The sequence below is a fragment of the Stegostoma tigrinum genome, chromosome 18, assembly GCF_030684315.1.
Source record: "Stegostoma tigrinum isolate sSteTig4 chromosome 18, sSteTig4.hap1, whole genome shotgun sequence".
Classification (NCBI taxonomy): Eukaryota; Metazoa; Chordata; class Chondrichthyes; order Orectolobiformes; family Stegostomatidae; genus Stegostoma; species Stegostoma tigrinum.
Genome location: NC_081371.1, coordinates 59,084,991 through 59,102,680, shown reverse-complemented (window position 1 = coordinate 59,102,680; position 17,690 = coordinate 59,084,991). Strand labels below are relative to the sequence as shown.

The 17,690-nt window shown below is 45.1% G+C and overlaps 1 protein-coding gene across 1 annotated transcript in view; it reads left to right on the top strand.

The window, feature by feature from the left end:
* Nucleotides 1-17,406, top strand: part of slc17a8 (solute carrier family 17 member 8) — a 67,317-nt gene extending 49,911 nt beyond the window's left edge. Inside the window, exons 9-12 of the mRNA XM_048549227.2 lie at nucleotides 4,613-4,745; nucleotides 9,946-10,056; nucleotides 12,021-12,148; nucleotides 16,145-17,406. Coding sequence (XP_048405184.1) covers nucleotides 4,613-4,745; nucleotides 9,946-10,056; nucleotides 12,021-12,148; nucleotides 16,145-16,498 — 726 coding nt within the window. The 3' untranslated portion in view covers nucleotides 16,499-17,406. The remainder of the gene's footprint in view (nucleotides 1-4,612; nucleotides 4,746-9,945; nucleotides 10,057-12,020; nucleotides 12,149-16,144) is intronic.
* The last annotated feature ends 284 nt before the right edge of the window (nucleotides 17,407-17,690 follow it).

Below are 17,690 nucleotides of genomic sequence, written 5' to 3'. Positions count from 1 at the left end.
TCTGACTTTCCCTCTCTCTTCCTTTTCCCTCTCGATTTGTCTCTCTCCTTTCCTTTCCGTGTTTTTTCCCTTTCATCTCTCTCTCTCTCTCCCCTTCACTCTGTCTCTTTCATTCACTCTTTTTTCTATCCTCACTAATACTCTGTGTCCTCTTCAGTATTGTGGTGTCAGACTCAAATAAGTATGATGAGGTATCTCCTCAGACACTGCCTCCGTCTCTCCCTGTCTCTTTCTCTCTCCCTCAGTGATGGAAACTGAAAGACCCATTGTACTATCTCAGGGTTTGGTTGAGGTCAGAGCAGGCTCTTAGCAGTTTGAGGGGGTCCTCTTACTCCCTGTGTCCCACCACCCTCATGTTTCTGACTCTGGACGTACAAAATTCAGGAGATTTTACAAACACACGGAGGAACATACAAATTCAGACCAGGTGTAGGGTAGGGGCGCAGATCAAAGGAAACTGGCCAAAAAAAAGGCAATGGAGATATAAGGAGAAATATTTTCACCCAGTGAGTTGGTAGGACCTGGAATGTGTTGTCTGAGACAGTGGTTGCGGCAGATTTGAATGAGGTCTTCATAAGGAAATTGGATTGTTATCTCAAAAGGCAGCACCTACGGAGTTATAGGGTGCATGGTAAATTGCTCCTTCAGAGACTTGTCGCAAACACGATGGGCTGAATACCCTCCTGCTGCACTGTGAACATTCTGTGGCTCATGGAGCAAGGTGTACTCTGCAAGAACACATAATGATACATTCAGGAGAGAGCAGTGGTCAGCTTTGAAAAGAGAAATGGGGTAAACTTCAGGTGCAGTGCATCAGCTCTGAGTATTCTGGCCAGGCTAGGTAAGTAGAACATAGAACATAGAACAGGACAGCATAGTACAGGCCCTTCGGCCCACGATGTTGTGCCAAACTTTTACCCTAATCCTAAGGATAGTATAAGGTAGGGGTCCCATGGCACCCCTACCTTATACTATCATCCATATGCCTATCTAATAGCCGCTTAAATGCCCCTAATGAGGCCGACTCCACTACCCTTCCCGGCAATGCATTCCACGCCAGGAAGGGTAGTGGAGTCGGCCTCATTAGGGGCATTTATGCGGCTACCTCTGACGTCTCTGCTGTATCTACCTCTATTCACTTTAAAACTATGCCCCCTCGTAGTAGCTACCTCCACCCTTGGATAAAGCCTCTGGCTGTCCACTCTATCTATACCTTTGATCATTTTGTACACCTCTATCAAGTTACCTCTCATCCTTCGTTGTTTTAAAGAGAAAAGCCCTAGCTCTCTCAACCTTTCCTCGTAAGACCTTCCCTCCATTCCAGGCAACATCCTGGTAAATCTCCTCTGCACCTTTCCCAACATTTCCACATCTTTCCTGTAATGAGGCAACCAGAACTGGACATGATACTCCAGATGTGGCTGAACCAGGCTTTTGTACAGCTGGAGCATAACTTCACGGCTCTTGAACTCAATCCCTCTATTAACGAAAGCTAACACACCATACACCTTCTTAACAACTCTTTCAGCTCTCAGGGAACTGTGAACATGAACCCCAAGATTCCTCTGCTCTTCCACATTACCAAGAATCTTTCTGTTAACCCTGTATTCTGCTTTCAAGTTTGTCCTTCCAAAATGAATCACCTCACACCTTTCAGGGTTAAACTCCATCTGCCACTTCTCAGCCCAGCTCTGCATTTTATCAATGTCCCTTTGTAACTGAGAACAGCCCTCAGCACTGTCCACAACGTGACTCACCTTCGTATCGTCCACGAACTTACTTAGCCATTCTTCTGCTCCTTCCTCCAAATCATTTACAAAAATCACAGATAGAAGAGGACCCAGAACAGATCCTTGTGGTACACCACTTGTAACTGAGCACCATGTTGAATATTTTCCGTCCACTACCAACTTTCTCTAAGGGTCAGCCAATTCTGAATCTAATCTGCCATGTTCAACCCTATCCCATGCCTCCTTACCTTCTGCACGAGCCTGCCATGGGGAACTTTATTAAACACCTTACTTAAATAAGTAATGAAAACATCTCAAACCTGCCTGAAGAATGGTCCAAGTGAACTACTTCATGAAAACACTGTCCAATACTGGAGCATTTCTTGTGCTTGTTAAATGGTAATATGGAGTTGACGTTATCAAGGACAGGGTAACAGAATGTCTGGTAAAAATATCATTAATCAGAATGCCTAAGGAATACATGAAGGCTTGGGAAGGATTATCTTAGCAAATGATTTGTAGACACTTAAGTTATTGAGACAAAAAGACTCTGCCTCAAGGTCTATTTTAACAGTTAAAAGCAGGGCACTAATGAATAATTGAAGGACATAATGCTTACAATGTAAAGCAAAGGTTATACCTTCAGAAACACTTTAAAAAGCCAGAAAGTGGTGGAAATGTTCAGTGGGCCAGGCAGCATCAACGGAGATGGAAGCAGAGAGTTCAGCTCACAGATTTTTCATTGCAACTGCCACAATGATGCTTCCTGAAGGTTGCAGGAACAACAACTCATATTCCACTTGGGAACCCTGCAGCCCAATCATATCAATGTGGATTTCACAAGCTTCAAAATCTCCCCTCCCCCACTGCATCCCAAAACTAGCCCAGATTGTCCCCGCCTCCCTAACCTGTCCTTCTTCCCACCTAACAACCCCCCACCTCAAGCTCAACTCCCATCTCCTACCTACTAACCTCATCCCACCCCCTTTACATTTCCATCCTCCCTGGACTGACCTATCCCCCCCAACTCCTCATCTACACTCACTTTTACTGGCTCCATCCCCGCCTCTTTGACCTGTCTGCCTCCTCTCCATCTATCTTCTCCTCTATCCATCTTCTATCTGCCTCCCCCTCTCTCCCTATTTATTTTAGATTCCCCTTCCCTTCCCCCATTTCTGAAGAAGAGTCTAGGCCTGAAGCACCAGCTTTCCTGCTCCTCTGATGCTGCTTGGCCTGTTGTGTTCATCCAGCTCTACACCTTGTTACCTCAGATTTTCCAGCATTTGCAGTTCCTTCTATCTCCAAAGTTAAGGATACAACAGGTTTTGAATGTACACTGAGTAAGTGGAGGGGGCTGGAACGGAGTTGGGGGTGGGGCGAAGAATTAAAGGGGAAAGAAACTGCCAAAGGGTGTACAGGCAGGAAACAACATGATAAAATGGATGATGGTACAAAGCAAGAGATGGGAAATGGGAAATGTATCATCTGGTTGTTGACATTTGTATGTCAAGTTACAGATTAGGGCTCTTTAAGAGGAAACACGCACTGCTTTGTGTTTTCAATGGGGGAGATTTAGTAGGTTCATGTTTATCACATAAGTAACTGTTTTGAATGGGAATGTCAGGAATCTAAGACCAGATATTTAATTGTTTTTATTCAATCATGGAATGTGGGCATTGCTGACTGGGCCAGCATTTAAGCCCTGTCCCTAGTTGCCCCTTGAGAAGGTAATGCTGAGCTGCCTTCTTGAACCACTGCAGTCTACCTGCTGTGGGATGACCCACGATGCCAATAGAGGGGCATTCCAGGATTTTGATCCAGCGACTGCGAAGGAATGGCGACATGTTTCCAAGTCAGGATGATGAGTGACTTGGAGGGGAACTTGGAGGTGGTGCATTTCCCATGTATCCGCTGCCCTTGTTCTAGTTGGTAGAGATTGAGAGTTTGGAAGGTTCTCCCTAAGGGGTCTGAGTGTATGGGTACAGCGTGCCTGCTGGATGGAGCATACTGCTGCCACTGTGCTCAGTGATAGAGGGAGTGAACATTGGTACAATTGATTGAAGAAGCAGAATGCGAAAAAAAACCCACAAAAAGTGCTAGTGAAACTTATCAGGTCTGGTAGCCTCTGTAGAGAGAGAAACAGTTAACATTTTCAGTCCAAAGTGACACTTCTTCAGAACTAAATTGTTACAACCCAGACTTGAAAAGCACTTGAAGCAGATTGAATACTTACTTTCACATGGGGACTTGGAGATATACCAGAGGAGGAGAGGATTTGAGGAATTCACACGGGAAAGAGCAGGAAAAAGGACGAGTTGGAACCTGTTTTTCAGAAATAATACAATGGGCCTAATGGCCTCCTTTTGTACCATCCTACTCAATACAAGGGTGGGTGTAGAGATGCTCTTTGTACTTGTGAGTGAACCCTGAACAGAGAAGGGTTGGGGGCAGGTCATAACCGGAAATCTATGATTAAACAAACAATTAAAAATTGCAATAAGAGATAACAAAGTGTGGAGCTGGATGAACACAGCAGGCCAAGCAGTATCTCAGGAGCACAAAAGCTGATGTTTCAGGCGTAGACCCTTCATGAAGGATCTAGGCCCGAAACGTCAGCTTTTGTGCTCCTGAGATGCTGCTTGGCCTGCTGTGTTCATCCAGCTCCACACTTTGTTATCCTGGATTCTCCAGCATCTGCAGTTCCCATTATCACTGATACAATAAAAATTGTGACAATGGTTTTTAGATGTGACAGCGCCATCCCAACAGTGTGCCTAACGAGAATCAGTGTTGCAGTCTGTCTTAGCAAATTCAAATGGTTCTGATGCCATTGTATCTCATTAAAGCGATAAACGAGCAGGGTTTAACTTTCTTTCTGATAGGTGGGTGCACTGTCGGCTGTGCCTCACATGGTGATGACCATCATTGTGCCCATCGGAGGACAAATTGCCGATTTCCTGAGGAGCAGAAATATTTTCTCCACTACAACCGTCCGAAAAATCATGAACTGCGGTGGTAAGGCACTAACAAAATCCTTGCATGTTCGGGCTATCTGCTTTGTTTCACTCAGGAGAAAGGCATCTTGTTGAATGATACATTCAAGACAGAGCAGTGGTCAGCTTTGAAAAGAGAAATGGGGTAAACTTCAGGCGCAGTGCATCAGCTCTGAGTATTCTGGCCAGTCTAGGTAAGTAGAACATAGAACATAGAACAGTACAGGCCCTTCGACCCATGGATGTTGTGACAAACCTTTACCCTAAACCTAAGGTCTATCTAATCTCCACCCCTACCTTACACTATCATCCATGTGCCTATCTAATAGCTGCTTAAATGCAACTAATGAGGCCGACTCCACTCCCCTCTCTGGCAATGCATTCCACGCCCCTACCACTCTGAGTAAAGAACCTACCTCTGACGTCTCCCTTATATCTACCTCCACTCACTTTAAAACTATGCCTCCTCGTAATATCTACCTCCACCCTAAGAGAAAATCTGTGGCTGTCCACTCTATCTATACCTAAGAAGGCACTAACAAAATCCTTGCATATTCGGGCTATCTGCTTTGTTTCACTCAGGAGAAATGCATCTTGTTGAATGTTTTCAGTGGAGACTTTGTAAAAGCAGCTTAAAAAATACAAACAGAATCTTGGGCCCATCAGAAGAGAAGTACAGGATATCACACTCATGCACTTCAGTAGGATCTCTGAGGAAGATGCGAGCTGCAAGACATTGTCCCAGGTTAAGTTGGACTGATGCAAACTCACTCCAATACTGTTCTGATCGCAAGTCTCCAGCTTGAATCATTAACTTTGGCTCTTTCTCCAGCAGATGCTGCCGGACCTGCTGAGTATTTCTAATTCTGACTGTTTTAGTTTCACACCGGTGCTGCCTGGATGGAAGGGAGCAACGAATATAAAGCGATTCCTGGGGAACTGAGTGGCTTTCTCATCAGGGGAGAGGAGATAATTGAGTAATGTAGTAGAAGTGATTAAGTCATAAAATTTTACAGCGCACAAAAAGGTCCTTCAGCCCATTGTGCCAGGGCAAGCTATCAAACACTGATCTACCCTAATTTCACTTTCCAGCACCTGGCCTGTAACCTTGTATTCTGTGGTGCTTCAAATGCTCATTTAAACACTTCTTAAATATCATGAGGCTTCCTGCCTCTATCACCCAGTTAAGCAGCAAGTTCAGGAAACTGACTACCTTCTGGGGTTAAGAATTCTTTCTCAATTCCCTTCTAAACTTTATGCCCTTTGGGCTTGATCTATGCCCCTGTTCATTGGTAGGGGAAAAATTCTCTTTCTATCTCATAATTTTCTACGCCTAAGGTTAACAAAGGACATTCTGATTAGTTGAGGGGTCAAGATCGAGGAGATTGAACGCTGGAGATTTGGGAGCAAGAGCAGGAAAAGCTCTTTGCACATTGAAATGTGAGTCTGTGGGGTTCACTGCTGGGGTTAAGGGAGAAATGATCAGCATCTGAGACTGGGATGACAAAGCGTGGAGCTGGATGAACACAGCAGGCCAAGCAGCATCTCAGGAGCACAAAAGCTGACGTTTCGGGCCTAGACCCTTCATGAAGGGTCTACACCCGAAACATCAGCTTTTGTGCTCCTGAGATGCTGCTTGGCCTGCTGTGTTCATCCAGCTCCACACTTTGTTATCTCGGATTCTCCAGCATCTGCAGTTCCCATTATCACTGAGACTGGGATGGACTGGGTATGTCAATTCTCAAGGATCAAAGGGGTTGAAAATGGAACAAACTGGTGGGGAAACAACGGGGATGTTGCAGAGGTCAGGAGGCAGGCTGAGTGTAAAGGGAGCAGATAGTCACATCATTGTGTGACCCACTCCTCATTGAGGTCAGTGAAGAACATTGTCAGGTTTGACTCGAGGATATGCATGGTGGTTGCTGGGGGTACGGGTGGGAGAGGCAGTGCATTCTGAAGCTGGGAGAGAAGTGCAGCCAGTCATTGTAACTTTGGATCTGTTTGCACCCCGACTACCAATACTCACACACACACACTCACGCACACACACATGCACAGACACACGCAAAAGTTCACACACGCACACAGATTCACACACACGAATGCACAGACTCTTACACATACACACAAACACACACACATTCATACTCACTCAATCACATCCATACACACAGGCAGACGCACACACACAGACACACATATACTCTCACACACATACACACAGAAACACACACACACACAGGCTCTCACACACACACGTATATACACACACACACACACACACACACACACACACACACACACACACCCATCATGGAAGGATCCTGGGTGAGTAGGGATTTACCCTGATCCCCACAGCAATTTGTCGATTGCTTCTGAGGGTGAGGGGTGTCAAATTTAAATTCCATTGTTTCTAACTTACAGCAACAGCCCATTTGGCCTTGTGGTCTATGCTAGTGTTTCTGCACCTCAGGAGCTTCCTTCTGCCCCACTTTCATCTCTCCCAATCAACCATCCTTCTATTCTTCCTCATGCATTTATCTATCTTCCCCTTAAATCTATTAGCGCTGTCCAGCACAGTTACTGTCCGTGGGCCTGAGTTCCACATTCTAACTATTCCTTAAGTAAGAAAGGTTTCCCCTGAATTTCCTAGTGAATTTATTTGTGAATATCCGCTGTTTATGGAGTTGGGGAGGTGGTGGGAGAGGTGATTCTAATACATTTTTGGGCACCCCACAAATGGAATTGTGTTCCCCATGTCTATCCTACACAATTTGTAGAATCATGAGACAGAGATTTTGCTGTATGGGGTGTAGAGTGTGGACCAGCTCCAAGAATTCCAATCTATGCTCTCTCAGCCTCTGCACTAGGACAGCAGTGTTGCATATCTCCTCGCCCTCTGACACGCTGCCCTTTCGGTCTCTGAGCAATGGCTTTCTATATATTTTCAAGACGCAAAGAAATGTCTAAAATCTTTTGACAAGACAATGAACATTGCTCGTTTTTGCCATGACAACCGCTGACAAACCAATGCCGAGGGAGCTGACCTTTATGACTTTGTGCAATCAGCTTTATGCACCTTTGTCAGCTCGTGCAGGATCAAACAAGGAGACCATTCTACCCTACTAGTCTGTACTGCCTCTTCGAATAAAACTCATTCAATTATGCCCATTTCCTTGCTCTTTTCCGAGCAGATATTTTCTCTTCAAGTACTTATAGAATGATGGAATCCTACAATGCGGAAGCAGGCTGTTCAGCCCATCAAGTCCACACTGATCCTCTGAAGAGCATCACACCCAGACCCACCCCACTGCCTTATCCCTATAACCCTGTATTTCCCATTGCTAGCCCACCTGCACATCCCTGGTCACTATGAGGCAGTTTAGCGCAACTAATCCACAGTGACTCAGTGGTTAGCACTGCAGGCTCACAGCACTAGGGATCCAGGTTCGATTCCAGCCTCAGGCGACTGTCTGTGCAGAGTTTGCACATTCTCCCCATGTCTGCGTGGGTTTCCTCTGGGTACTCTGGTTTCCTCCCACAGTCCAAGGATGTGCAGGCTAGGTGGATCAGCAATGCTAAATTGCCCGTAGTGTTCAGGGGTGTGTGGGTTATAGGGGAATGGGTCTGGGTGGGATGCTTCAAGGGGTGGTGTAGACTTGTTGGGCCAAAGAACTTGTTTCCACACTGTAGGGAATCTAATCTAATCCGCCCATCTTTGGAGTGTTGGAGGAAACCGGAGCTCCCGGAGAAAACCCATGCAAAGACACAGGAAGAACGTGCAAACTCCACGCAGACAGTCGCCTGAGGGCAGCAGCAAATCCAGGTCCCTGGCGCTCGGAGGCAACAATGCTAACCACTGGACCACTGTGCAATCCCCAATTATCTAATTTCTGTTTTAAAATTTCCCATTCAACCTCTTTCCAAGTTCCTTTCAGGCAGAACATTCCAGATTGCAACAGTTCACTCCACTTCTACTTCCTTCACAAGTTACCCTAAATCCCTGTTTATTGGTTACCAATGGAAACAGTTTCTCCTCATTTGTTCTGTTCATGCTCACCATGGTTCCTCAGAAAGCACCTTCCAAACCCATGGCCATTTCCATCCAGAAGGACAAGGGCAGCAGATACATGGGAATGCTGTCACCTGCAAGTTCCCCTCCAAGCCACTCCCAATTTGGAAATATATCGCTGTTCCTTCACTGTTGCATTCCTTCAAATTCCTGAAATTCCCTCCCGAAGGGCATTGAGAGTCAACCTACAGCATGTGGATTGCAGCAGTTCAAGAAGCCAGCTCCCTATCACCTTATCAAGGAGCAACAATAAATGCTGGCCCAGCCTGTGGGACCTACATCCCTTGAGTGAATAGATTTTTAAAAAGCCCCCAAAACCTCTGCTTTAAGGAGAACAATTCCAGCTTCTTCAGTTGCTTCACAGAACTAAAGCCTCACATCCCCGATACCATTCCAAAACTCCTGTCTGCCACCTCTCTGGGGCCAAGATGTTCATTCTAAAGTGCAGTGTCCAGGAATGTCAAACAGGCAAAGATTTACACAAACTCCATATGGAACTAAAATAAAAAGCCATGCACTGCAGCTGCTGGGTATCTGATATATACGTGGTGAACGCTGGAGAAACTCAGCAGCTTTTGTGGAGAGAGAAACAGAGTCAGCGTTTCCAGCCTGGTGTGACTCTCCTTTGGAACCAGTTTTGTTGACATTTCTCTCTTCACAGACCTGCTGAGCTTCTCTGGCACTTTCTGTTTTTATTACGGAATTAGGCATAGTTCTTGGAATCAAAGAGATCAAAGAATATGGGAGAAGGCAGGAACAAGGCTCTGAGTTGGATGATCAGCCATGATCATATTGAATGGTGGAGCAGGTTTGAAAGGCCGAATAGCCCACTCCTGTTGCTATTTTCAAAGTCTCTATGTGCCATATATGGGTGAGCAAAAGCCTAATTAAAAGGATCTTAAAGGAGGTAAAAGAGATAGAGAGGCTGAGGGAGGGAACTCTGGAGCTTTGAGCTTCACCTGTTGAAGGCTGCTCCACAAACCAAACATGAGAGCCTTTAATTCCAGATGATGCTGCACTGGGAGCCAATGTAATTCTTGAGGTGGTTGTTACAGGGGACATGCAATGATTTGAGATAAACACAGGTGCATTTTGCACAGAGGTTGAAGCGGTGATTCCAGATACTAATGTAACAATTTATTTTCCTAAGGTTTTGGCATGGAGGCCACCTTATTGCTGGTCGTTGGTTACTCCCACACCAGAGAAGTTGCCATCTCTTTCCTGGTGCTTGCTGTTGGATTCAGTGGATTCGCAATTTCTGGTGCGTTTTCTTACATTCTGATCATCGGAATCGTGTTGCATCATTTATTGGTTCGGTTTGATGTGTCTTTCCTGTTGTAAGCTGTTCTATCATATTCTTGTCATGGGCTGGAGCACCCATTCTCTAAACCCATAGGCTCGGTTTGGAATATTGGAACAGAAACAAGCCATTCAGCCCTCCAACCTATTTCTACTTTCAGCCAGATCTGGGCTCATTTGTTACCTACCTTGGATCCATAGTTAATAAGGGTTTTAAAGATTATTTTTATGGGATTTGGGCATTGCCAATGAGGCCAACATTTGTTGTCCATCCCTGATTGTCCCTGAACTCAATGATTTTCAAATCCATTTCAGAGAGGAGTTAGGAATCAACCACATTGCTGTAGATCTGGATCAAATTCCCTAAAGGACATAAAAGATGGGATTTATGATAATTAACAATGCCACCATTAGATTAACACATCGTTCCAAATTTTTTTTCAATTAAAATTTCATCACCAGCTGTGGTGGGATTTGAGCTCAAGTCCCAAGGATATTATCCTGGCTTTAACATTACAGGGCCTCATGGTATGGAGATGCGATGGCCCAGTGGTATTATCACTGGACTATTAATCCAGAGACTCAGGTAGTGCTCTGGGGATCCGGGTTCAAATCCCACCTGGTTGACTAACTGCCATCCTGGTCTGGTCAAGAATGTGACTCCAGACCCACAGCAATGTGGTTGACTCTCAACTGCTCTCTGGGCAATAAATGCTGAAAGCTGCCTGGCCACTGATGCCCTCATCCCATGAATGAATAAAGGAAAAAAAATTACATTAGCTAATCCAGGGGCTCTGCCACAATGTCACTGCTTCCTCATAAACACAGCCCAATATTAGCTTTGCTCTTCTCTGATAAAATCATAGACAATCAACACAGTTACTTGGGTCTCAAGTATGAAACTGGATGCAAATCCTTTTCTTGCCCTAGAATGTAGTAGCGTCAAGCACATCTGTCCTGCCCACACACAAACTCATATATCTCAGCAGTCTCTCCTTACAAGTGTTCTGAGTGCTTCATTAAATAAAACAATATACCTTAACAATAGTAATAACATAACATTAACAAACACATCTTATACAGAAGGAGAAACTAGTTTTGCTGGCTGGAGATTCAGTGACCAGTGGGCACAAATTTAAGGCAATTAGTCAGAGAATGAAAGGATGGTTTTTGTGTTATGCAGAGAGTTGTGAACTGGAATGTGCACCTGAGAAGGCAGTGGAAATGGATTCGACAGCAACTTTCGAAAAGTTAAATATTTGAAAAGACTGAATTTGCAGGGCTGTGTAAGAACAGTAGGGATGGTGAGACAAATTGGCTAGAGTTTTTTGAGAGGCAGCAGATTCCCAGTGGGCCCATTAGCCTCTGGCTGACCTGCATCATGGTCTGATTTTAGGCAATAAGTGGGGTGCAGGCCATAACTGGCCTGTGGGACAGAGTGGGCAAATGATGGATTTTGGAGGATCCTCTCTGGGCATGTGGAATTGAGGACACCCTGTTCACTTCTTGCGGAACACAGGCCATTCCCTACAAAGCAAGCATTCATGATTCAGGGCCCAGGGCACAGGCTGAGAAAAGCACAGGCAAATCTGCATCATGCTCATGTCTGTTGAATCAGGGTAACATGCATTGTAATAAACCAGGGCTACATGCTGACTGTGAAAGGGTCAGTATCCTTCCCATCCTCATGGCTGGTCAGGAATCTTTCCTGGCTTTATCAGCAGTGGAAAGATTTACAAATTGATATGGCACCTGTGTTAGGTACACAAACTTCTTTAGCCATCAAGCCTTGGAGCAGGACTTGACCTCAAAGCTCAGAGATAAGGACATTACCCACTGTGCTACAGGGCCTTCCATTGGGTTGTATATGGCAATGACATATCTCTGCATTCTATTCCTAACTGATCCCATTGTTATTAAATCCAGGGTTCAACGTCAATCACTTGGACATTGCCCCTCGTTATGCGAGTATCCTGATGGGGATATCCAACGGTGTGGGAACACTATCAGGAATGATTTGCCCATTAATCGTTGGAGCAATGACATCGCACAAGGTAAAAGCAACATTCCCTATTTTCTTTTCTCTCCATCTTCGGTCCGCCTCCCCCTCTCTCCCTATTTATTCCAGAACCCTCGCCCCCATCCCCCTCTCTGATGAAGGGTCTAGGCCCGAAATGCCAGCTTTTGTGCTCCTGAGATGCTGCTTGGCCTGCTGTGCTCATCCAGCTCCACACTTTATTATCTTGGATTCTCCAGCATTTGCATTTCCCATTATCACTGATTCCCATTCCTAGTTGCTCGATGGTGTGGAGTCCTAAGCAGCACACTTAAGGAGAAATAACAAAGTGTGAGGAGGCTTCAGAGGAGTTTCACCCAGAGAGTGGTGAGCCTGCAGGGTAGGGGAGTTCAAAACTAGACCATATTTTTAAGGTTAAAGGAGAAAGATTTAAGAGGTACCAGAGGGGCAGCTTTTTCACACAGAGGATGGCTGTAGATGGAGTAAACTGCCTGGGAAGTGATAGGTGCACATACAATTATAACTTACAAAAGACATTTGGATTGTTACGTGAATAAGAAAGGTTTAGAGGGAAATAGGCCAAATGCAGGCATTTGGGTCTAGTTTAGTTTGGGAAACTTGGTTGGCATGAACAAGTTGGACTGAAGGCTCTGTTTCCATGCTGTATGACTCTATGACTCAGCCCTGAAAGATATTGATGCCAGAACATTGAATGTTTACAAGATGGACCTAGATGTAGTTCTTGAGGCTGAGGGGATCAAAGGAAAGGGAGAGAAAGCAGGAACAGGGACTTGAGTTGAATGACCCTATTGAATGGTGAGTAGCTTATTGATAGTGACAGACAGTCCCATGTACATTCACACATGGAGGAGGCTGCAGGCGACAACATGAAGCAACATATTGGTTTCAGTAGCAAGTTGTGCCGTTGATATATTAATCTTAATTTAAAAATATGACTTTCTCAGTTGATCCATTTGGCGTGAACGACAGTACCGACTCCTATTTCACACACCATGTGGTCTTAACAAGTCTGCCTTAAACCATGAGGTAGCATTCTCCCCTCGATGTTTGAAAGCTTTGAGTTTTAAAATTATAAGATGTGAGCAGAAGCAGGCCATTCAGCCTAGCAATTCTGCTCTGCCATTCAATAAAATCATGATTGCTCTGCTGATTTTCAGCTCCAATTTCCTGCATTTTCCTCAGAAACCTTGATCTCCTTCCTGATTTAAAATCTGTCCAAGCCTTGAGTACACCACCATCCCAGCCTCGACAGCCCTTTGCTGTAAAGAGGATTCCAAGGATTTCCTACCCTCTGAGAGAAGAAATTCCTCCACATCTCTGCCTTAAACAGGTAATCCCTTATTCTAAGATTATTGCCCCTCACCCCTAGCCCTAGACTCTACCACAAGGGGAAACAACCTCACTGCATCTTCTCAGCCAAGCCCCCTAAGATTATTGTATATTTCAATAAGGTCACCTCTCAATTCTAAACTCCATTGAGTACAGGCCCAATCTACTAAACCTGTCCTTATAAGACAATCCCTTCATACCTGCGGTCAGCCGAATGATCTTTTTCTGGACTGCCTCCAATGCCAGTTTATTTTTCCTACGATAAGGGGCCCAAAACTGTTCACAGTACTCCAGCTGTGCTCTGACTAATAGCTTGTATAGTTCCATTAAAACTCCCTGTTACTATATGCCATTCCCTTTGAATTAAAGGGCAACATTCCATTTGCCTTCCCTATTAACTGCTGAACTTGGACCCTAGCTTTCTGGTGATTCATGTATGAGGACTCCCACACCCCTCCATGTTCTATAGCTTTCTGCAGTCTTTTTCCATTTAAATAATACTCAGCTCCTCTCTTCTTCCTGCCAAAATGCATAACCTTTACATTTCCCCACATTATATTCCATCTGCTAAGTTTTTGCCCATTCATTGAACTTGATCTGGACAGGTTGCATGAGTCAGAAAATTAGTGGCAGATGCAATATAGTTTGGATAAATGTGAGGCTATTCACTTTGGAAGCAAAAACAAGAAGGCAGATTGCTACTTGAATGGCTATAAATTGGGAGAGGGGAGTGTGCAGTGGGACCTGGGTGTCCTTGTGCACCAGTTGCTGAAGGTAAGCATGCAGGTGCAGCAGGTGGTAAAGAAGGCAAATGGTATGTTGACGTTCATTGCGAGAGGTTTCAAGTACAGGAGCAGGGATGTGTTGTTGCAATTATACAGGGCCTTGGCGAGACCACACTGGAATATTGCAGAGATAATGGGAACTGCAGATGCTGGAGATTCCAAGATAATAAAATGTGAGGCTGGATGAACACAGCAGGCCAAGCAGCATCTCAGGAGCACAAAAGCTGACGTTTCGGGCCTAGACCCTTCATCAGAGAGGGGGATGGGGGGAGGGAACTGGAATAAATAGGGAGAGAGGGGGAGGCGGACCGAAGATGGAGAGTAAAGAAGATAGGTGGAGAGGGTGTAGGTGGGGAGGTAGGGAGGGGATAGGTCAGTCCAGGGAAGACGGACAGGTCAAGGAGGTGGGATGAGGTTAGTAGGTAGCTGGGGGTGCGGCTTGGGGTGGGAGGAAGGGATGGGTGAGAGGAAGAACCGGTTAGGGAGGCAGAGACAGGTTGGACTGGTTTTGGGATGCAGTGGGTAGAGGGGAAGAGCTGGGCTGGTTGTGTGGTGCAGTGGGGGGAGGGGATGAACTGGGCTGGTTGAGGGATGCAGTGGGGGAAGGGGAGATTTTGAAACTGGTGAAGTCCACATTGATACCATATGGCTGCAGGGTTCCCAGGCGGAATATGAGTTGCTGTTCCTGCAACCTTCGGGTGGCATCATTGTGGCAGTGCAGGAGGCCCATGATGGACATGTCATCAAGAGAATGGGAGGGGGAGTGGAAATGGTTTGCGACTGGGAGGTGCAGTTGTTGGTTGCGATATTGCATGCAGTTTTGGTCTCCTTTTCTGAGGAAGGATGCCCTTGGTCTCGAGGGGAGTGCAGTGAAGGTTTACCAGGCTGATTCCTGGGATGTTGGGTCTGACATATGAGGAGAGATTGACTAGATTGGGATTATTTTCGCTGGAGTTCAAACGAATGAGAGGGGGACCTCATGGAGACTTATAAAATTTTAACAGAACTGGACTGGGTAGATTCAGGGAGGATGCTCCGGATAGTGGGTGTGTCCAAAACCAGGGGCCATATTCTGAGGTTAAAATTGTGATCAGAGATAATGGAAACTGCAGATGCTGGAGAATCCGAGATAACAAAGTGTGAAGCTGGATGAACACAGCAGGCCAAGCAGCATCTCAGGAGCACAAAAGCTGTTGTTTCAGACTCTTCATCAGAGAGGGGGATGGGAGACGGTTCTGAAATAATTCACAGTAGACCATTTAAGACAGAGATGAGGAGACATTTCTTCACCCAAAGAGTGGTGAGCCTATGGAATTCATTACCACAGGAAGTAGTTGCTGCCAAAACATTGAATGTATTCAAGAGGCGACAAGATATAGCACTTGGGGTGAATGGGATCAATGGTTATGGGGAGCAAGCAGGATTAGGCTACTGAGTTGGATGATCTGTCATGTGTGTGAAGAATGGCGGAGAAGCCTTGAAGGGCTGAATGGCCTCCTCCTGTTCCTACCAATGTTTCTACATACCCGTTTGTGTCATCCTCACCACTGACCATCCCACCTAGTTTTGTGTCCTCTACAAACTTGCTTATCAAGTTTAAGGCTCACCCAGAGTTTTGAGCTGAAATCTAGGTGACGCTCGCAATGCAGTCCAGAGGAAGCACTGCACCATCATTACAACAATGTTTTGCAACCTCCTGATGGAATGGGGCACCATCTGTATGAGATGCAAAGGTCAAAAAAGGGTAAAGGCCAATAATTAACCCTTAACTAACAGAGTTAACTAACTTGATTTCATTGCTGCTGGTGGGATGCTGCTGTGTTTAAAAATCTCATCTTTTTCCAAGTTAATCGAAAGCCGTCACTGTTTCCTGAAATGTTTTAATTCATTGCTCTCAGACCCGCGAGGAGTGGCAGCACGTGTTTGTGATCGCCTCCGTGGTCCATTACAGTGGAGTCATATTCTATGGAATCTTTGCCTCGGGGGAGAAGCAGGACTGGGCAGATCCCGATGAAGCAAGCGAAGACAAATGTGGCATCATCTGCCACGATGAGCTGGCGGAGGAGACTGAACTCAACGAAGACAACTACATCAGTCCAAAGAAAAAGATGTCCTATGGTGCTACCAGCCAAATCAATGGAGCTCGGAAAGAGAGCTGGAAAGTGAGGAGGGGAAAAGCACACGAGGAACTGATAGATGATCAGAACAGCTATCATTGTGAGAATGGGGACTATCGAGATACATCTCAGTGACTTCATGTGATCTGGACTAAATGCTGTGGCTGAATATCAATGTTCAAGGCACAGTCTGTTTTATTGGCTTATAAATGTTATATTTAACGACTTCATAAAAATTATTGGCCTTTCTTAAGATTGCCTGGTAGAAATGGCCTTCCCTCAAATTATATGATTGGTTATTGGCAACTATAAACATTGTAAAATAAATTGGACCTGGAAGAAAGTGAGATTACATGGAATGTGTGCACAGATACAGGCCATTCAGCCCAAATGCTTCCTGTTTATGACCCACATGATTCTCCTCCCACCCCAAATGCACCAACCCAATCTTCATTTGTTTATACACCCTCCCCGTTCATAGAATTCTGTTGTTCACCTCACCCTATCCCAATGGGAGCGAGTTCCACATTCTCACTGCTCACTGGATAAACAGTTCTCCTAAATTCCCAATTGGAATGACTGGAGTAATGACTGTCTTTTATTGAGTTTTGGTTCTCCTGCCCCACCGCTCCCAATGAGTGGGAACATGTGTTTTACCCATGTTGCAAACTTGTTGAGAGACCATTTCATGGTGTGAATGACCTTGAGGAGGTCAGTGCCGTTGCCATGTCTGACAGTCCAGACAGCTGAATGAAACAGATGAACCTTGCCCATGTTAGGACCTCTTCCGAACAAGGGCTGCTTTTGTACCAGCGATGGAGAAAGTGCAGGACAAATGGGAATCTTCAGAGTGCTGATAGGTCATTATTTCACTTCAGGAATGCATTCTATAAAGTTGATAGCACGTTAAGTCACGTCACAGTTTGTTTTCAGATTGGCTTACAATGCCCTGGCCTCCGTAAACCTCATGCATTCCATTAATAATGTTAAACTGATTGAATTTTTGATGTGAGCAAATATGGATTTATTGATCTTGGTGTGATTGTAAAAATAAAGAAGCAACGTTTCATCACTGCAACAATTTGGAAGTTACATGATGTGGAGAAGTGGTGATCTACATGTGATATAGTGGTAATATCACTGCCCATTGTAATACAGGGACATGGTAATAATCTCATCATTGGGAAATGGCGAAATTTCAATTGAATAATATCTGAGATTGACCATAAAATTATCAATGATTGCCTTAATTATGAGTGGGACATAATGTCACTGAACCTTAAGGTTATGAGATCAAATCTCACCATGGTAGATGGCGAAATTAAGG